The 23,271-nt window shown below is 38.8% G+C and overlaps 1 protein-coding gene across 1 annotated transcript in view; it reads right to left on the bottom strand.

The window, feature by feature from the left end:
- The window catches only part of FBXL20 (F-box and leucine rich repeat protein 20), an 86,835-nt gene extending 65,146 nt beyond the window's left edge, over window positions 1-21,689 (bottom strand). Inside the window, exon 1 of the mRNA XM_089531929.1 lies at window positions 21,228-21,689. Coding sequence (XP_089388055.1) covers window positions 21,228-21,269 — 42 coding nt within the window. The 5' untranslated portion in view covers window positions 21,270-21,689. The remainder of the gene's footprint in view (window positions 1-21,227) is intronic.
- Window positions 21,690-23,271: the final 1,582 nt, after the last annotated feature.

Raw genomic sequence — 23,271 nt, 5'->3', positions numbered from 1 at the left:
ATAGGTTCCATTTGGGTGGGAAGGTAAAAGCATTCTGTGCAGTCATGTTGGCCACATGATCACAAGAGTTGTTTTTGAGAACGCTGGTTCTTCAGCTTAGTAATGGAGATGAGCACTGCCCCTTATATTTGGACACAACTTGAAACCTTGTCAAAGGGGAAACCTTTACCTTTTTAAAAAAATATTCCCAACATCCCCTACAACTGGCCATATTGGTTGGTGTTGATGAGAGTTGCAATCAAACAACATCTGGAGGGCTATACAGTCCCATTCCTGCACTGTAGTAAGAATTTGGATGTGTAAAACATATACAACTGCAATACTGTGTAGACATGTATGCCTTTGATTTTAAAAGTAGCAAGGTTTTGTGCTCCACTGAATTTTAGGAAGCTAAAGGATTATCACAATCTTCTGTTCATTCACAGGGTTGTGCCCTTTACCAATTTTGCTAGCATATGCATTTCAGCTACCAACAATAACTTCCCAATTTGTACTATGGAATGAAAAGGTGTTATAAGCACCCATGATTGGCCACACTGTTAAATGGGTGAAGGACAACACCACTATTTCCCTATTAGGTGGTTTCCTCTACCTTCAGCAATTAATAAATGTGTCTTAATACTATACAGGCCTTATGATCAGGCTATATGGTAAGATACAGTAATCCTGCTCTCATTGGTAATACTTTTTTAAACCAACATACCGTTTTCAGCTTGGAAACATTTGCTTTAGATTTGTTATTTGGCATAACTGCAATAGAAAACTAAGCAAGTACTAGTGGCCCAGGGAGAAATGGGTGTGCCAATACATTTGATTGTCCTGATGTCTAACCTGTACTCAGGACAAGAGACTGCCAACAGAACTGAATATGGTGAAATAGAATGATTCCCAATTGGCAAAGGGGTCAGGCAAGGCTACATTCTATCACCCTATTTATTCAACCTGTACACAGAAAATATTGTGTGCACAGCAGGCTTAGACTCAAAGGCAGGAGGAGTGAATATAGGACGAAGGGAAATTTGCAAAGTAAGTACACAGGTGACATAATACTACTAGAAGAAACAAAGTCCTGGAGAAATTACTGGAAAAGGCCGAGGAGTAAAGTGCCAAGGTAGGCTTAAGGTTGAACATGAAGAAAACCAAAATAATGATCACAGAAGATCTACAACAATTCATCCAAGATAACAAGAAAACTGAAATTTTCAGTTTCCAAACCTTAGATAAAGTATTGATTGGGACAGTGACCGCAGTCAAGAAATTAGAAGAGGATTAGGATTAAAAAGGGCAGCTATGAAAGAACTGGAAGATCCTAAAGTGTAAAGATATGAACACCAAAGTGAGCATCATCCAAGCCATCGTATTCCCCATCACCATGTATGGATGTGAGAGCTGAACAATGAAAAGTCAAGAGAAAGAAAATAAACTTATTTGAGATGTGATACTGGAGAAGAGTACTGAGGATACTATATATGACCAAGAAGGCAAACAAATGGGTTCTAGAACAGATGAAACTTGAACTATCCCTGGAAGCAAGGATAACTAAATTGAGGCTGTCCTACTTTGACCACATCATCATTAGAAAAGACAATGATGCTAGGAAAGGTAGAGGGCAGTAGAAAAAGAGGAAGACCCCATGCCAGATGGGTAGACTCAATTAAAGAGGCCACAGCCCTGGGCCTGCAGGACCACAGCAGAGCAGTGGAGGACAGAGGGTCTTGGAGAAGTCTCATCCACAGGGCTGCCATGAGTCAAAGTTGACTCCAGGGCAGTTCACAACAAGCAAGTACTTTATCCTATTGTTTAAAGCTGTCTAAATACTGTATAACCCACAGAAGCAGACTTCAGGTGAAATATGGGAATCAGGGCCAATGAAATTTGTATGATCAGAGGGATTATACAGGGCTGTATTTTAGCACAACATTATTTAACCTGTTCATAGATGACCGATAGAAGTATTTGTATGGCCCCAATGGGGACCTTCCTAAACTTGTTTTAAGTCTGTTTATTATTATACACAGATGATGCTGTTCTATTTTCTCATCTAAGACCAGGACTGAAACGTCCGATTTTAAATTTTTTAGATTACTGTAAGACAAATGACCTCAAAATAAAGTTTAGAAAATCCCAAGTAATGGTTTTTGAAAATAGATTCTCAAAATTACAATGAACAATTGATGAGAATGCCTTGGAACAGGTAAAAAGCATTACATACCTGGGGCTGCCTTTCCATCGTTCTGTCATGGAAACCTCATATCGAGACTGTTTTTAAGAAAGTGCAAATAAGCTCATCTGAAATAATTTATTTTCTTCTCAGAGATTGGACTCTATATCCCATCAGCAACTGAAGTGTTTAATGCCAAAACTGTGGTGCAATTACTACTGTATATGCTTCCAACATTTGGATGGGGGTGTATCTTCTGTCTTGGATAAGCAACAGGCAAAAACCTGAGATCATTGTTTCAATTTCCAAACTGCATACCTAACTGTGTGTTATTGCTGGAAACAGGAGAAAGTCCTTAATCTATTAGGGCTCGGTGGCTTCCCTCAAGTTATGGATGAAGGTTATAGTGTTTGGCGAGGGCTCAGGTCTCCTTAAACATCTGGCACAAGATAAATACGTTAATTCCTGGTCCAAGTGAAAGCTGCATCTATTGGTCTCTCATCTCTTCTAACTTAGGTTCGATTATTGCTCCTAATTCTGTCACATTAAGGCTACTGCATTCGTGCTCTTATGTCTCTAGTATGATGTGCATACATTATGATGGCTCTTTCCACATAGCCAATTATTTGGTGAATTTGTCTCTAGGCAAGTATCCATATTTCCTCTCCGAGGCTAGACACAATGTATATTCCATGGTAGATTTGCCTGTGTTCCTTAGGCCGAAAGAAGACAGACATACAGTAACTTGGAAGTAGAGTCTATATAATAAACATATTTTATTGTACTGTAATTTTTACAAACAGATTTGACAAACAAACTTATTGCTTAAGATAAATGGAAGATCAGATTTTTAAAATGTAAAATTCTTGTTGGAATATAAATGCTCGAATGTCACTCTCAAAGTCACTAAAGTTCTCTCTAAGGCAGCAAGGATCAGAACCCTCTATGTATAAAGGGACATTTCAAGTTAGATTTAGTAACCCCTTCAACTCTTGTCTTATTGTGGGGAATTTTGGGGACTTGTATCTCTTGACTGTATGTGTAAATTTTGGGTTTATGGACTGTAATAAATGATGCATGTATCTATCTATCTATCTATCTATCTATCTATCTATCATCTATCTCATTTGTATGCCACCTTTCTCTCAGAAGGGACCCAAGATGGCCATCTATCTATCTGTCTGTCTATTTTTCCCAAATACCCACATATATTAGATCTACCACTTCCCAGGGACCATAGGACATATCAGATCTCCTCTTTTGCTCTTGGAGGGAAAACTGTAATCTCAGTACTTCCCTCTGAGCCTTTATGGAAACCATATCTCACTCTGAGAAAGAAACGATATGCTAGGGTGATCTTAATGAGAGATAAATGTTTGGGCCAAGGACCCTCTGGGAATCATAGAAACTTCAAAAAATGCCCCCTCTCCTAACAGAGATAACTGGAAATGGCCAGAAGTCACGTATACAAGCACTGCAATCATTCTCACCGAAATCTGCTATGCATACAAGTGTTAATGTTGGGTAAAACTGCATAAGAAAAAGAACTGTAGCCCTATCTTCAACATTCCTCCTGCAAAAAGAAAAAAAAATGTTTGCCACCTTATGTAGGCAAACTTTTGTGCTCAGCCATAACAACTGGTGCACATGGTTGATACTCTGCTCAGCTGGTGACACAGTGCTAAACAGCTGCCTATATGACTGTGGCCAGTTATTCCACCATTCTCCCAAGGGGCTCAGGGCAATGCAGAGAGGTCTCTTTCCTGTTTTGATCTTTGCAATAACTTTGTGAAGCAGTTTACATGTATTTGGAGACTATATGCAATCTGTTGTGCATTCGAAGAATGCCACTGTGGAGATGGCAGGTTGCTTAATTTCATTATGGTGTCACTTTTTAACAAATAATCTTGCCCAATAACCAAGCAGCGATGTGGAAGCCAAGCAATTGCGAACATCATCAAACACATAGACAGAAAATGGCAAGAACTATTGTTTAGTGCAGAAAAATGGAACCTGTATTTCCCCAATGTTGCTAGACTGAAACTCCCATCAACTATGACCATTGTTCATACTAATTGAAACTGATGAGAGATGGAAGGCTGCAGATACTCTTTAATATATAAAGTTGAATATTAAACTGGGCCCAAAAAGACAAAGGTTGAAGTCCTCACTGAGTTGTGAAACTAACTGAACTCACTTTGAGTGAAGCTTGACCAACTATAACTTCTTAGCATGACCTGCCTTATAAACGCCTTCCAATAAAAAATGTGGTATAAAAATACATGCCAGATGTGTATGTGCCTTTAACTGGCCTGTTGATTTATGGTAGCCCCATGAATTTCATAGGATTTTATTAGGCAATGAATACTCAGAAGTGATTTTGTCAGTTTCTTCCTCTTAAATACAGCCTACAGCACCTGGTGTTCGTTGGCAGTCTCCCATCCAAGCACTAACCAGAACAGACCCTGCTTAGCTTCCAAGATCAGATAGGATCTGTTGCCTTTAGGATATAATAAAAACAGTGCTTTTTAAAAATTAATCATTTCACAAGGGGATTTTTTAATAGTTAGCATGCCAACCTTGTTAATAAATTGCCTATATTTTCCATAGCATTAATGCTTTAAAATAATTTTTGGTCACTAAATCACAAAATTGGTCAAAATGGCCAGGAAATATCCAGGATATGGTGGTAAAACATAATTTACACAGTATAGCACTCTTTGAGTTCTTGAGAGAAGACAGGAGAATAGGTTATCCACAGTTCACCTTGATATAATAATTACAAGAACCCAAGAGCCCTGTTGGAATAGACCAAATGCTGATCAAGTCCAATATTCTGTTCCCAAGTAGCCAACTAGATGGCCCAAAGGGGAGCCCACAAACAGGACATCAGAATAATAGCACCTTTCAGTTCTTGTTCTGTGTTTGTCAATATTAAGCGGCATATTGCCTCAGAATCTGGAGATTATATATATCGTAGCATTATGATACAATGAAGTACAAGAGAATAATTGCATCTTGCTAGCTATGCATTAATCGTGAGTACACAAACTGTTTGATTTAATTAGATTTTAAGTGTATGTAATGACATAGGCACACATACATATCAATGAGAAACTTCATTCCCTTATGGAAAGTTAGCAGAAAAGGAAATCTATCTTCAGTTTGTAATAAAAGCACCAGGTTTACCTCACATGTAGATAAATACATAAGGATATTTTTAAAGATATTGGGAGATGTGGCATTATACATAAATGTACAAACATACAGAAATGTTTCTATGACTGTAATACAGTACAATCCCCAAATCTGCAGGACATATGTTCCTGGATTTACCATGGAAATGTGAAACCGCGAATAATAACAAACTTGAGCACGGCGACGTGCCTACGTAACCAGCAACGGACTTGTTACGCCGCCACTGTGGCTTGAAAAGAACCGGCAGGAAGCCACGCACTTTGGCAGTTGTGGGTTCCCTCTGGCGGAATAACAGGCGCCAGGAGGCCACCCTTTTTGGGTGGCCTGTACCACGCCTAAGTAAATATTACTTGATACAACTTATATTTTCCCACCAGGTTTTTAAAAAATAAACCATGAAATTGGCCTTGATAATTTCTTCAATTGTTTAACAACAACAACAACAACAATAATAATATACTTATTTATTTATACCCCCTCTTCAGCCAAGGCTATCAAAGCGGCTTACAATTTGTTAATTAGACATTTAAGTGTTAAACAGCCCACAGGAAATTATTTCCCTTTTTTGGGCGCCAAGCAAGATCCTGATCATATCTCCCTAAGGGTTGCCAAACTCTTCAATACTTCCATGAATGATGGGCAAGTCCTTTGATGTCTGTACACTGGGCATGTAATTAGAGCCCTACAATTCTGCCCCCTCCCCATTCTTGTATCATCCCAGCAGCCTCTGGCAACTATCCACTGCTGAAGGGCATTGAAGTTGTCTACTAGATCAGCTGTGCCTCTTTGATTAAAGCATTGTTCTGCCTGTGAGTTTTATGAGTAAAGACTGATGAGAATGCTCATTTGTTTTTTACAGAATGAAATAGCCAGCCTCAAACTCTTTGGCAATCTGCAGCTTCTATAACTGATAACTCAGTTATATATCTCTCATATGTAGCAGGACTTGGAACAAAATGTGGTCAAATGTGAAGGAAACAAGAGGCCACTCTGTCAAAGCATCTACACATGTGCTAAAGTAATCCTCTTATAAGATTAATATGCACCCAAATACTAATATGCACAATTCCAATGCTATTACAGTTACTTAGTACTGAAACTCAGGACACCCATGTATTTTATCTTCATATCAGGCATCAAACACAAAACAAGGTAGCTAATATTTTTTACTTTTGTAAGAATGTAGTTGTCACATGCACAGTGCTCCAGCATATATAATTACTCCTGTGGTTTGATATAGACTTATTTTATTGATTGATTGGATTGGATTTATATCCTGCTGTTTTCCCCAAATGGGACTTCTTGTATGTGGTACTTTCTGGAATGAGGCTTCAGTTCCAGCTGCTGATGTTACCTTGTTTTCTCATGGTTTAGTTCATCCACTCTCTTTCAACTATTTTAGTAAGGTCTTTTAGACTGTCATCTTTATATGAAGCATTCCAAACACCACATGAAGTTATCTTCATCACACTTCTCAAGCCATTTCCACTTGATCTCTTTACTGGTAGTATACAGTCTTGGTCAAAGATCAGCATTGGTATTAGTCTCTAGTTCAGACAGTCAATACAATTTCTGACCTCATCTATTTCTCCTATGTAACACATCACAGGAGGCCTCATTCAGCCCTTGAAGAGACAGGAAAATCATGCTCCCTCTAACTCGTGTAATTCAAATTCTGAGTTTAGTGACATGACAGAATGCTTTTGGTACTACTATCAGCTTTCCAATATAATAACTAACATAATTAACTAACATTGCTGAAATGCAAGGAGGAGTATGACTTTACCAATCCCAATGGTTTTAATTATCTCTCCATAATCATCTTTGTGCAAAGCTTTGTGCTTTTGTTATGGCACACACATTTTTATGAAAAGATGTCTACTAACATGAACTGGGATTAATGTTTGGAATCTGATAAAACTGAAGTTGCTAATAGGACTAATGGTCCTATTAGTTCTCCAGGACCTTTCAATAACTTTTAACCATCAACCATGGCATATTTCAGGACTGCTTGAACGGACAGGGAACTGGTGACACTGTATCACTGTGACGCCAAATCTTTGTTGGGTGGTACTCAGGAGATATTGGGGGATTAATGCTTGACATCATGTCCTTTGATGTATGTGTCCCACAGCCTTCTTACCCAGTCTCCTGTGTCATTCAATATCTAAACAAATCCAATGGGGGAGGTCATTCAGAGTTTTAGAGAGACCTGGTGGCACAGTGGTTAAATGCCAGTACTGTAGCCACTCACATCCACAAGGTTGTGAGTTTGATCGCAGGCAGGGCTCTAAGCTCTACTCAGTCTTGTATCCTTCTGTAGGTCGCTAAAATGAATATCCAGCTTGTTGGGGGCAATTAGCTTACTCGTTGTAAACTGCTTAGAGAGTGCTTGTTCACTGAAAAGTGGTACAGAAATGTACTTGCTACTGCTAGAATTAAGTGTCACAAATCCTGGTAACACCCAGCTCTATTGTGCCACATCACCTACCATCAAAGAAACAGCTGATACCCTTGAAAGTTGAATGGTGGATGATGGTAACCATGATGAAATTAAACGATTGACAAAATGGTGCTGATTAGTAGAAAGTCTGCTGCTGTTGTGTGCCTTCAAGACATTTTTGATTTATGGCGACCCTCAGGCAAACCCATCATGGGGTTTTCTTGGCATCTGTTGAGGGAAGGTTTGCTGTTGCCTTCCTCGGAGACTGAGAGTATGGTTTTGCATGCTCGAGTGTTTAAACCCTGGTCTCTAGACTCCTAGTTCAGCACTTAAACCATTACACCAAACTGGCTCTCTAGTAGGAAGTCTAGCTCAGTAATTTTGAATTAACCTGTCCCAGGAGATGAACTTCCTCTAAATTCCTGGTTCATACTCTATGAGTACTTTTTGCTGTTATTGACTCCCAGGTAGCAGCAGTGCCATGAAGGCTTTTGAACAAACGTTTCCAGAATTCACTGGCGTTGGCAGCAGTCATAGCCATACATTAGTTCATTAGTACATCAAATTTTGAGTCTTTCAAAGCACTACTTTTAATGTCTCTGAAGAGTCACTGGAAACTTCAGGTGCTACAAAATGTGGAAGCCTAGCTAACTGTCATATCATCCCTATACTGAAACATCCATGATTGACAGTTGCTTTCTACACTCTATTAAAGGCATCATTTTAACCAGTAAAGCTTTAAATGGCTTGGTGGCTGGTTACTAAGTGAATACCTGTGCTTTTATCAATCTGTCCAGATGCTAGAATCTTCAGGAGAGACCCGCTGGAGAACACAGTCACCTATGGAGACTCAATTGATGGGGCTAGAGAAGATGCCTTCTTCTGTGTTCCTCCCAGACTGCAGAACACACTGCCTTCAGAATTGTGATCAATTTCCATTTAATCAATTCTTGCTTTTATATCTCTTCAGACTGGCATTTTAAATTGCTTTAATGTTTTCTGTTTATAATTTTTTTATTTAAATTGTTCTGCAGCAATAATTTTAAAGATGTTGTTGTCTAATTTGTTTTTAAGTGATCATTACCTTGGGCTTTCTTATATACAGAAAGGTAAGACAAACATTCAAAAATAAATAAAATGCATTCACATTTTCATTCTAAAAGGGCACTTATTACAACTATAGTGAAGTCACCTATTAGAATAAGTGTCATTATTTAAAAATAATCTGTAAATTTACCAGTAACATTTCATATCCATGTATCATTTATGTCTACTTCTACTTAAGTTTTGGATAGATTAGCCTCAGAGCATACTGTTTTGAGACCACTGTCACTTCACTGCTTTAAACAAGAATCCATACATTTCTATATTCTCTCAGTATTGACTGCAGAGATATACCTCAGTTAACAAGGTAAGTATGTTAGGTCAGGTAAGCCTTGCATAAGTAAACAAAAACATTCTGAACTATCTAGAGAAAATTTGAAAGCTTCTTCCTAACTGTACCCAGAGATGACCTTTCCTTTCACCAACCTCCACTTTTCTTGTGATTTCCATTTTCATGGCCAAAGTAGTTTTCCAAAATTCTGGTGTGGCAGATTTATTTGCTCTTCAGTCTTTCTTTGTTTTGCTGTTCATGCATGCCCAATAAGGGATTCTGGAAACAGCTGCTCTTTACCTTATTGTAGGCAGGCACACACAGCTATAGTAGACTTACCAGAGTAGAATCCGTTCCTTCCCTGCTCAAACTTTGTTACATTGTTTACTGATGACAGGCTGCTGCAATATGACACTAAAAGTCCATGTTTCTCCAGCCTTCCTTCAACATGCTCCTCATTGCTGATGACTACTAAACAAATCCAGCTGGACAGAGGATGAAGAAAGGCTGGGTATAAATAAATTGTAAAACAGAGCTTCTTTCTCAGAGGCTCAACTAACATATGCCTGTAAAGCAGTTACAATTTTAATAATAATAATAATAATAATAAATAAATAAATAAATAAATAAATAAACAATTTTAAGCAGTCAAAGACCTGTACAGACTGCCAAAATAAAGCTGCTTTGGGTCTCTTTGGAGGTATGCTGTTTAAATGATGCATGCATCCTAAGAATCTGGAAGCTGCACCACAGCTGCCCTCCAGGGCTTAGGAATGGAGTATGGCTTTGGCGTGACCTCCGGACTCTTAGGACCCATGCATCATTTAAATAGCAAACCTCCAAAGAGACCCGAAGCAGCTTTATTTTGGCAGTCTGTAACAAGCCAAAGTGATTTTTTTAAAGTACATCAATTTCATTACTACGGAAAAATAGAAACAATTTGAAAAGCATTTACTTTGACATATATTATACTGGTGGCCACAAGCAAAAGGGTAAAGCAGGCAGCCTAGTGAGCAATTCTCTACCTTGTTTGCTTTGCTGTAGCCTAAGTGATTATTTTCTCCATAGGAGCCACACCTTCAGAACAGACATTCTTAACATATGCTCTCATTCTGGTACAGGGACCAGCTAGCTCAGTTCTCTGCAGAAAAGTATTTTTAATAACCATTTTTAAAAATGTAATGAGTTGATTATGACATGTAGGTACGAGGAATAGGAAAACAATGTTTAATACTCAATCCATATGCTACCAAATGTGTCATGATACAAAAATAGGTGAGTGCCCAACAGACTTAAGGTAATACTAAATACACAAAAAAGGATTCTGAAAACCATCTGCTATGTAAGAGATATATTTAAACTCTACAGATTAACAACAGAAGTTTCACATAAAGACATTTGTGTATTTAACTTTACAGCTCCAAAAACCTGGAGACTTTACAAAGGAACCGGGCACAGTGGTGAAGTTTCAGATTGGTGAAGTTTCAGATAATGAGTTTAAAAGGGCTACTACTAGGCAGTTCAACCTGCCAAGTCACCAACTGAAAGCAAGTAAGTGCCTTGCTTTTATCAGGGACAAATCATACACAGATTCAAACAGCCATATCCATCAGGAAGCAACTAATTCTACAGAGTTGGGTGTCCTCTTCTGAGGTAAGGTATCATCTTGAAGAAATAGAGGAGCTAGTTCAAATTTGCAGGCAGTCTAACTCAAAGTGTCTGACATTTGCCTCTTGCCAATTGTTAAGCCATTTGGGAGATTTTGAAACTGTTTCTGAGAAATTAGAGTGTGAGTGTTTAGTTTTTGCTAAACTGAAATCATTTGCACTTTAGCATTCACTGTAAAGTTTAAATTGTAAACCAGGGATGGGCAAAGTGCAGCTCAAGAGTTGCACATGGCTCCTAGGGACTAGTCTTCTCCCCCAAAAATGTTTTACCCCTAAATGCCCTCTAGAGAATTCAACATGTTCTCCCCCCACCCCTACCATTTTTAGCCCAGGAAAGGCCTTTATTTAAACAAAACAAAAAACCTCTCCTGACCCTAAAATGGCTGGTGGGGAGGGGGCTTAAATATGGTGTTCCTAGAGAGTGTTGGAGGGGATTTGGGGCAAACATATTTTTATTTGGTGGTAAAGTACAGCCCTCTCCACCCCCACCTCAGTCTCCTAGGGAACTAATGTAGTTCCCTAAATTATTTACTTATGTATGTATTATATTTATTTGTATCCCATTCTAAATTCCCACAGTAATCCATTTCTAGTGTAAACTAAAAGTAGTGGCAAAGATGTTGAGCACTAGCTTCTTGCCAGCATAAATCTATTCTTGGAGCCCCATTGTTCAATCAAACTGAGTCGATCAGCATTAGGTAAAACACTTATCTCAAAAATTTGTAGATGACTGAATTGAAAAGTCACAAGATGGACACCAAATGGGCAAACCTATAACAAAATATTATGAAGATATGTATGTTACTCAAAAAGCAATAAATGACACACAGTTTGGTGCTTCCTTCTTTGACAGTGACTTTGAGAATACAGAAATTATGCTCATCAAAATCATTTTATCTTAACTAAAATTGAAATATATGCAGTGTAAACAGCTTGGGAATGGGTTGCAACTTGAGAAATATCTCTGAAGATTATCTGGGAACTTCACTTAGTGCAGAATGGACAAGTTTAGGCTACTCATGGAATTGGTTATTTTGAATACAATATCTCAACACTGAGTCAACCTTGCCATTGTTATTAGTTAGTTTTAAGTGTTGATGATAATCTTTAAAACCTTCAACAGTTTAAGGAGCTACCTCAAGGAGCAACTGCTCCTAAATATTCCTACCCTGTTATAAATGTCATCTTCAGAAGATGTCTAAAGATGTAGAGGCACAGAGGGACTCCCCAAATCTTTTCTCCCTGGGAAACATTGGAAACAAAGTGGATTATGGAATATTTTATTTTAGAAGGTTTTAGTGTTTAAACTGGAATCTTGTTAGTACTATATGCACAAGAAAATTAAATTACAGCATGCAGTATGATTATCTGGCCATTGTGCAAGGGCCATATTCATGGTTGTGTAAACAGAGTTCTACACTTATATCCACTGTACAAATAGCTGCACATTCTCAGCTATTGCTGAACCATTTGGCAGAGTCTTCAATGTACTACTTTATTCACTGAGATTGTGAATATGTCACTGCATATTCCCTACAGTACAAAAGAACAATAAGCTAGCACCCTGGCTGATAAATTAGTATTAAGAAGAAGCATGGCACAGCATAAACAGTGCATATTCCCATATGTAGATTAACATTCTGCAAGTGTAATATAGAATCTTGGCAAAGGTGTTCCCTAAAGTTATTTCTGAAAGCTATGTAACAGGAAGGCTTTTATGTATGTCTATGTTCAGTATCAGATCTCTACGATTTCTTTTCCCAGTTCTTTTCAAAGAATGAGTACTTAATTTCCATTTGACATCACAGACTTGAGGGGGAAAATTTCTTTTTACTAACGTTAATGGTACTCCTTATGTTTATTGCTCTCTGCTAGCTCTTAATAAACTGACAAAATGAAAGAGGTTCTTTATAGTTGCTCTTTTCAAATGGAGGTACATGGTCCTGAACTATAACAAAAAATAAAAATATGTAGGGGTAACCGTGTTGGCCATATAGCCAATCCAATAACATCCAAACAATGATACCTTTATTGGACCAACCAAAATGCACAATTACATGTTGCAAGCTTTCAAAGTCACACTGGCTTCTTCAACAGCCAAACTGGAGAAAGAAATTGAAGATGTTAGTCATATGCCTGCATTTTCTGTTTCTGGTCTTAGGTCAGATGGTAGGGAGGGCTATTTGCAAGCTGGCACCTCCCCCTTTGGTCATGTGTCCTCTACCTACATAGGAGCCTGTGGCTTCACAAAGTAAGGTGACATGCTGGATTCCAGGGAAACATCTTCTTTGAATTGCAAATGGACATTACATTTCCTTGACTCTGAAAATCTACCAGTGACTGCATGGCCACAGGGGGAGGTGCCAGCCTACAGATAGCCCTCCATACCATCTGAACTAAGACCAGAAACAGAAAATGCAGGCCTATAACTAACATCTTCAATTTCTTTCTCCTGTTTCCCTGATGAAGAAGCCAGTGTGATTTCAAATGCTTGCAACATGTCATTGTGCATTGTGGTTGGCTCAATAAAAGTATAACTGTTTGGATGTTATTGGAAAAAATAAAAATATTAAAGATCAGTTTAATTCATAATGATTGTCCAAACAAAATTTTAATATATCAGGCATGATGATTTTGTCCCAAGATAGATTATACATAATATAGTTGAAGTACCTAAAATAACAAAGTGACTTTCAATCTGTAAAAGATGCTATTATCACATTCCCACCTTATTTTTCTGAAAATGTCTGTCCCTCCTAAACTTTAAAAAAAAATGGGAGGAAGATCCCCCCTCATTGATTTTAAAGAGTTCAAGAATTTTTGCATATTTCATTGTCTCTTGGTGTCATTATCCAAAATGATGCAATGGGTTGTTATCAGATAAACAGCTTCCTCAGTAGTGGCCCCTCCATCTGTAGAATGCCTTCCCAGGGCAAAAACTAGCTTTCACCCTCATTAGTGAGGCTTAAAGATTTTCCTTTTCTTGCAAGATCTTTATTTCAATTTTTGCTCTTGTTACCAAGGTTTTACTGACAGCTAGCAACACTATTATATTTTAAAGATAATGTTTCAGCTGATTTGTTTTAGTTGTAAGAATCAATGATTTCATTGAATGTTTTTTTTTAATATTTGTGAATTACCCCATACGTATTTGACAATAAAGAGGCAATATGTGCACAAAATAAGGATAATGTACATATTAAAAGTACGGTATGCTGCAGGGAAAATCTTAGAAGTGCTGTATCTTGGCCATCTTTTATCCAAATCTTTAAAGTTCAGGCATCTCTCACCTTATCACAAAGACTGTACAAGACCTTATAAAGCTGAAATACAGAGTCTTGATTTTATCAAAGTGCTAAAAGGAGATGCAAGTATTTAGAAATAGGGGATGTGTTCTAAAAACAGACCAAGAGCATTGCCCAATTACCCAGTAATCGAATGCCAAGGAAGTTCAGAAAATCTCAGGTTTTCCAAAAATCTTTCCTTTCAAGTTGGCAGATAAACCTTCCAATTCCCTTGTTATTCAAAAAGTATTAAAGAAGTATTATAGCTAACCAGTTTTATTCGTAGTTTTTTAAACACACTGGAAAGGTCATCCCTCCTGCTAAGAGATCTATTTAACCACTCAAAACAGAAAGTACAGTACTTTCTAGAAAAAGAGGAAAACAAATTTGCAATCTGTGTGAATTCTAAGAAGAAATACCTCAGCATATACATTGACAATGTTGGCCAGGGCACTTAGAATGAAGAGCAACAGCTGACTAACTCATACATTGACACTTAATATTAAAGCTAAAATGTTCAGTACATGCATCAAACACACCATTCATAAATGAAATATAAACTCCCCCTTTTGTTTTGAACTACCAACACCCACGTAAATCGACAGAAATGGTCTCCACAACTCTCCAGGTCTAATATGTCCCTTTATTCCCTACCTTGCAAAGTTTCATAATCATTTGAAATGGTATAGGACATCACAAGTCACTTTCTGTGTGTCGTCTTATGGAAACCCCAATAATTTTTTAGTTTTCTTGGGTAAGGAATACTCAGAGGTGGTTTTGCCAGTTCCTCCCTGTGAAATATAGCCTACAACATTTGGTATCTATTGGCAGTCTTCCATCCAAGTGCTAGCCAGGGCTAACTCTGCTTAGCTCCCAAGATCAAATAGGCTCTGATCTTGGAAACTAACCATGGTCTACCATGGATGGAGGGACTGCCAGTGAATAACAGGTGCAGCTTTCTGTGGTGTTGCTGGTGCTGTGTGTCTTCAAGTCATTTTCAACTTATGGCAACCCTAAGGCAAACCTATCATGGGGTTTTCTTGCCAAGATTTGTTCAGAGGAAGTGCCATTGCCTTTCCCTGAGGCTGAGAGCATGAGATGCCCAAGGGCACATAGTGGCTTTCTATACAACTCTTTAATCCCCGTTTTCCACTACCACAAATATTTTGTGGAGAGTTTCTTTGACTTTAAGAATGCATCTTTAACATAAGAATGTCAGTAATGCACTCCTTTCAGCAAAAGCCCTTTGTTAGTTACTGACCAAAGTACTTTGCAATGCTACTTAATATCCAAGAGATGTAACAACTCTTCCCCACCTCCAAATATTTGCTTTCAAAATCTATGGTTGAGGATGACTTTTATACTTAAATTCACATCATGCTTTCTGAATATTAGTGCCCCTCTAAAAGAAAAAAAGGATACTTTGCTCTGCAATTTTTCCTTATAAAGGAAAAGGCTTTTATATGGGGTGTTTGTCGTATCGGGTATGTATTGTAGTTTTTAATGCATATAATTTTATACTGGTTTTATTTTATATTTTTAATTGCTTTTTAAACTTTTATTGTAAAAGTCTTTTATCTGTAAGATGTTTTGGATCCCCTTCTGGCAGAAAGGCAGCACAAAACCTAAATAAATAAAAATATTAAATCAACAACCACTGGATGCTGCAATACATGTAAAACGTCTGTAGGTATTACCCATGGTTTAGCCACGTGGAATGGGAGCATATGATCACATGCTCTCTCCCTTCTGCTTCTCCTTTGCTCTAATTCCTTAAATGTACACACTTCTCCCTAAACTAATGTTTTTCAGTCTGTGGTCTTATAGATGTTTTGGACTTTGTATCCCAGACAGTGTAAATGATCAAAAAATCTGGGAATTGTAGTCCAACATATTTGATGCATTTAACGTTCAGTGATTAGAATATAATCTCAGAGTCTTCTAGAAATTCTGAACTGAAAGATTTCCTACTGCCCCGAATCAAAGCAGATCTAATTAAGTGTGTTTCTTTGACTTACAAAATGTTATTTGATGTGTTGTAAAGCTTCTTGTTTATTCCAACAGCTGAAGCCTGTTAACTGAAATATTTGCCTCGGGACAGAGCCAACCAGTTGCACTTATTGTGGCTTACACACAGTCAAATAAATTTAAAGCTTTACTTATATTGACATAATTATAAATGTGACAAAATATGACAGCACAAAAACATACATTTCCCTTATGTTATGAAAATTAAGAGAAAAAGCAAAGGCACTGAAAACTGTTAACATACTAATTTTAGTATGCCTGAAGCATTTCACATATAAATGTGTGTTTTGGAGGGACAGACACCTGAAAAAGCTTTGCAACTTTGACTTTAGTCATGACTCAAAGGAAAAGGACTATCCATTGCTCAAATCTGACTTGAATTGGGCTAATTTATTATGTCATTAATTAATGTTATAATAATTCCCTTTCCACAGGGTAAAGTTTTCCATGGGGGGGGGAGTAGTTAACTAGTCGCCTACATTTCTAAGTAGCTTCACTATACAGTCAGCTCTCCATATATAATAATGGATTTTTTATCCACGGATTCAAGCATCCACCGTTTGAATTTTTTAAAAAAATATAGAAATTCTCAAAAACAAACCCTGATTTTGCCATTTTATGCAAGGGACACCATCATACTGTGCTGTTATATTTAATGGGATTTGAGTATCCACAGATTTTGATATCCACTTGGGGGGGCGGGGAGCGGAACCAAACCCCAGCGGATACCAAGGGCCCACTGTATATGTAAAGCAGAAATTTGCCACCTTTTCATTGTACCTGAATATAAATACTTAAACAAGTTTTGCTGAATTTCAACAGGATGAGTATGAAGTACAATAAGAAAATAATCAGAAAGGGAAGAAAAGAAAAAGGGAAGGGTGGGGTACGCAAAATATAAACAATAGTAGGCATATACATTGATATAAACTGACCATATTTCCCAAAACATATTTTCTGAAGTTAACATCTATATAACACATGTTCATGCCCAGCTAAAGCAGTAAGAACTTTTGACCACTGAATGGTGATTGTTTGTCTTTCCAAGCTTGAACAGTAAGTCTCTCTGCAACAAAAGAACATAGGAGCCAAAATATTAATTCTTGAATTCCACATCATGGGAAAACAGTTTTTTAAAAGCATGTACATCTAGACCTGCCAGAATTGTATACACTGTGATACATCCAACTCAAAAGGAGTAACCATTGAATAAGTCCACATCATGTACTACATAGAACCATTATATGCATTACACTGCAGATGCATAAGAAACATACAGAAACAAATTTGAATTTATTTCATTCTGACATATAGCAACTCTGGAAGAAATACTTCCAATGCCAAACTTCAAGAGTATCAGTCAAAACTTTTCCAAAAGAAAAGATACTCTACATCAATCTTGCAGTTTATCCATCTTTTCTGACATCTATAAACTTGCAAAACTCAAACAATTAAACTAACCCTAATGTCAAATCACAAGAATTTCCTCACAGTACCTTATGTCCACACTAATCTTTAGTTTACAGAAACAATGGCATGAAACTGAATAAAAACAATTAAATATTGCTGTTTCTAATGTCACCAAACACTTCTGAATTGGACTATGTACCAACTGGCATTTTACTAGACTATTTGTACTCTATGGCAATTAACCCAGCTATCAAACTACTTTTAGTGCATGTAAAAAGGATGTAAACAGAATTAAGCCAAAAATATTATTTCTACCTGTTTCAATCCACCAGTCAGTTTCTGGATAAAAGTGCTGCTGTTTTTCATCCTGTAGTATTACCTCCTTCTGCTATGCAAGAGGTGAACCAAGACTTCCCCACAGTTAATTGTATGTTTCCTTTCTGATCCACAGACTGAAGAAGAAACTGTGTCCAAAGCCATAATTCCTTCTGAGGAAGGCTATTATTCTTTCCATATTATTCCCAGGTCACTTTACTGAGATGTTTACACTTAAGTAATTTGTATTCCTCCTACAGGAAATCTTCACAAAATGAAAATGCATGAAACAGTTGTTTGCTCTTATTTGTGTCACCCATGCTTGCCCTGCAGACTGTCAAGGGCTGGAGGTGGGGAGGCAGCTGTTACAACAAAGAACTAGAAGAAATCCTAGCTAGATAGGGTGCTTTGTGTGGCCTAAGATCATGCTGATTATGTGCCATATTTTCCTGAATAGCTCATTGTTTAGCCTTTGCTTGCTGGTGTTCCTTCCAGCATCTCCATCCTTCAGGCTTCTCAATGCACAAATTCTTCCCCCCTCCCCCTTCTCAACCTCAGGATAAGAAAGCAACAATGGTACTGAACTGTACCATTTTTTTCCTGTTCTGACACAAGCACTACTCATTTATTCCGTTTAAAGACCCTTAAGCATTAATTTTGCACAATGTGTATAAACACACATGTTCGGCCACCACCCAATGGAAATAGCTGGCCATTCTGTCCAAGAACTACAAGCTGCTGCACAATGTTCCTAAACCATACACACAGACTCTGTCTTACTGTGGTATAGTATAGGCCTTATGACTGAGCACTTGGTTAACATCACACCCTCAATCTCCCACTGGAGTGTGATTGATAGACTGCTGGAATTATTAAGTACATGTAAGGCATGTGACTTTGGATCTCACAGCAAAAGAAACTCATGCATCCTACATTTGGTTTAGTATGCAAAGGGAGCTTTCAGCACCTTTGAAACTAAAGGAAAGATAGAAGTTGGTAGCATGAGCGTTCACAGACTTGAGCCTACTTCCTCCTATGCATTTGGTTTTAGTAACGGACTTAAAATTCTGAACCCTCAAACCAAAAAAACATTTCTCCCCCTTTCTATGAAAACACACATTCTACACAACACTGTCCTGCGTATACATATCCTCGCTTCTTTACTTCCCTCCTCCCTCTCCATCCCTGCCAGACTGGGAGAGCTAGCTTTTCTGGCACACTTGAGGACCTTTCAACAACATCGGCCAAGGAATGAAGTCGGGAGCTATATGCAAACAGCATAGACAAGATAAGCCAGGCCACGCCAGCAGCATTAAGATTAGTCCCCCATGATGACACGAGACTCTCGATACACATAAGCGCCTCCCTTCTCCCTCGTATCATCCTTCTGCCCCTCCTGCACATGAAAACACAGGGCTGTGGCTCCTCCCAGTTTCCAGCCCATCCATCCTAGCTCATTTCCATCCATTTATCTCAGGGGAGGAAAGGGACCCAAACCTCCTCCTCCCTTACAACTATGCATCAACTGCATCCTCAAAAGGATGTCCCCTAATATGCCTTTCCTCTTCTTTTTCCCTTCTTCCACTCCAGTCGGGGAAGAAAAATCTCCTCCATGTAAACCTACCTTTGTTGTTGTTGTTAACCGCCTTCGACTCATGGCGACCCTATGGATGAGACATCTCTGTCCTCCACTGTTCTCAGTCCTTTAAACCTACCTACCCTGATTTACAAGCCAGTCAGTTTATATTCCTCCATACACACACACAGACAATGTCTTTTTCTCTCCCCATCACAACATTTACAGTTTTCTCTCTCTCTCTCTCTCAGGGTGTTTACTGTTTGGGTCTGTCTTTCTTTCTCTCTTCACAGGCGCCAACGGACTGCTGTCATATTCACTTGAGAGGTGGAAAAACATCCCTCTTTACATGCTAGATGCAAGTGATCCATCCATCTTCCCTTACATTCACATTCCATAAATTCATAAACTCCCTAAAATTCACGTTTGGGAAAAAAAAATCCCATCATTTTTTGCAATGTAGAAAAACATACTCCTCCCTTCCAACCCCAGCCTCCTCCCAGCCAGTTGTTTTCCTTGCTGTGCAGCTGAAGGAGACTATCCTTCATCCCAACACAGTTGCCTTTAAACTCAGTCAGAAAGGCAAACACCCAAACAATCCCCCCTTTCCCTCATCCATCAGGGATGGCTGTATGTTGGGAGGGGGGAACACAGTCATCCCTCCCTATCCATGGATTTCCTATCCACTGGTTCAAGCATCCATATATATATATTCCAGTAAACAAAGCTTGATTTTGCCATTTGATGTAAGGAACACCGGTTTACTATGGCTCTGTATATAATGGAACTTCAGCATCCAAGGATTTTGGTATCAACCAAGAGTCTTGGAACCAAACCCCTGAAGATATCAAGAGCCCTCACTGTATTGAAAAGTCATATAAATACCAATAAGCAAACCTTGGTTTTTGCCATTTTGTATAAAGGGGTACCATTTTATTATGCCATTGTATATCATGGGACTTGAGCATCCAAGGATGAGGAGCCCTGGAACCACACTGCAAGAGACACCAAAAAAACCCACTGTATTGAAAAGTAATATAAATACCAATAAGGAAACCTTGGTGTTGGCCATTTTATGAAATTATAATACTATGCCATTATATATCATGGGCCTTGAGTGTCCAAGGATTTTTGTATCAACCAGGAATCCTTGTATCAAGCCCCAAGAGATACCACTATAAACCCTTGGAGATGCCAAGGACCCACTGCCTTCAAAAACACAGTACTATAAATCCCAAACCAAACCTGACTTTTTTGGCCATTTTTACCCAAGGGCCACCATTTTGCTGTACTATTGCCATCACAAACAATGTGGCTTCACCACATTATGTCAACCACATTGATATAACAATTCAGCACATTGTGTTTATGAGGTGGTCCTGGACCCAAACCCCAAGAGATAATAACCAAGGGCCCCCACTGTGTTGAAAAACCATATAGATACCAATAAGCAAACCCTGATTCTAGGAGGGGCACCATATGACTCTGCCATGGCATATAATGGGACTGGAGCATCCATAGATTTGGGTATCAACAAAGAGTCTTGGAACCAGAGATACTATAAATCCCAACGAGGCAACCTTGGTGCTGGCAATTGCATACAAGGGGCACCATTGTCCTCTGCCATGGCATATAATGGGGCTTGAGGATGGAGGGATGCTGGGGTCCTCCCCCATTTCGCACGTAGCACACACTCGGCCTCCAGCCTCTCCCTCCTTCTCCCTGCGGGGCCCCAACGGCCGCCCTGGGCCTCCTCCTCCTGCTGCTCACCTCAAACCTGCTCTTGGTGACCCCGTTCATCTCCCTCCGCATGGTGTAGGCCCGGCAGCGGGGCTGGGCTCCAGGGAAGCCGGGCCAGGCCCAGCCGAGCCGGGCCAGGCCGAGGAGGGCCTGGCCCCCCACTTCCTCAGCGCCCGGGCAGAGAAGCCAGGCAGGAAGGCTAGCCTAGGCTAGGCGAGATTAACCTAGAAGGGGGCCGCTCTGGCAGGCCAGGCTCCTCCGAAGGGGCTGCGGGGAAGAACAGAGACACAGAGGGAGAGAGAGAGAGACCGGCCTGCCTCCTTCTCTTCCTCTCCTTCCCTTCCTCCTCTCCAACTACTACTTCTTCTTCGTCTTCTTCTTCTTCTTGTTCGCCTTCGTCTTCTTCTTCTTCTTGTTCGCCTTCGTCTTCTTCTTCTTCTTCTTGAAGCCAAAACAAAAACACTCCGCACCTGCCAGCAACAGCGCCGCTCATTGGTCGAGGGAGGGAAGGAGGGAAGGAGGAGGAGGAGGAGGAGGAAAGGAAGGGGAAGAGCCAGAGCACAGCGCGCCCCCGAGCCAGGAAGGGCGGGAGCGCGCACCGCTCCATGGATGCTCTGGGTCTGTGTCTGTTGTGTTTGTGTGTGTGCCTTATGGCTTCTCTGTTGTTGTTGTGTGTATACACACACACACACACATGTACATATACATATATACATATATATATATACACACCTACATGCATATACACACACATACACACACACGCACACATATATATATATGAACACACACAAACACACATACAGATATACACACATATACATACACTTGTACATATGCACATATACACACACACATATATATACACACATATACATACACTTGTACATATGCACATATACATACACACATATATATACACACACATATACATACACTTGTACATATGCACATATACACACACACATATATATACACACACATATACATACACTTGTACATATGCACATATACACACACACATATATATACACACACATATACATACACTTGTACATATGCACATATACATACACACATATATATACACACACATATACATACACTTGTACATATGCACATATACACACACACATATATATACACACATATACATACACTTGTACATATGCACATATACATACACACATATATATATACACACATATACATACACTTGTACATATGCACATATACACACACACATATATATACACACATATACATACACTTGTACATATGCACATATACATACACACATATATATATATACACACATATACATACACTTGTACATATGCACATATACACACACACATATATATACACACATATACATACACTTGTACATATGCACATATACATACACACATATATATACACACATATACATACACTTGTACATATGCACATATACATACACACATATATATACACACACACACACATATATATATATGAAGACACAAACACATATACAGATATACACACATATACATACACTTGTACATATGCACATATACATACACACACACACACACACACACACACTATTATTATTATTATTATTATGGCTTCTTCCTTTGTGTGTCTGTATGTGTATAACAATAATATATATACACACACCAACACCACTGCTACACACAAATACACATGCCTTATGGTTTCCTTGCTGGTGGTGGTGGTGTGTGTGAATGTATACTGTATAACAATATATATACATATACCGCCACCACCACCATTATACACACAACACACACACACATGCCTGATGGCTTCTTTGTTGTTGTTGTGTTTGTGTGTGTGTGTGTGTGTGTGTATGTATATATATATATATATGTACACACACACACATTCACACACACACACATGTGCCTTATGGCTTCTTTCTTGTTGCTGTTAGTGGTGATTTTGTGTGTGGAGTTATATTTATTTGTATACACTTACACACGCATTTGCAGTTCCTTGGTGATGGTACTGGTGGTGGTTTTATATATATATATATATACACACACACACACTTCCACATGGCTTC

Source organism: Sceloporus occidentalis, unplaced genomic scaffold, assembly GCF_023333645.1.
Source record: "Sceloporus occidentalis isolate IW3139 unplaced genomic scaffold, rSceOcc1.0.p SCAF_7, whole genome shotgun sequence".
Classification (NCBI taxonomy): Eukaryota; Metazoa; Chordata; class Lepidosauria; order Squamata; family Phrynosomatidae; genus Sceloporus; species Sceloporus occidentalis.
Note: the sequence above shows the minus strand (reverse complement) of the source record. Positions and strands in the feature narration are given on the sequence as shown.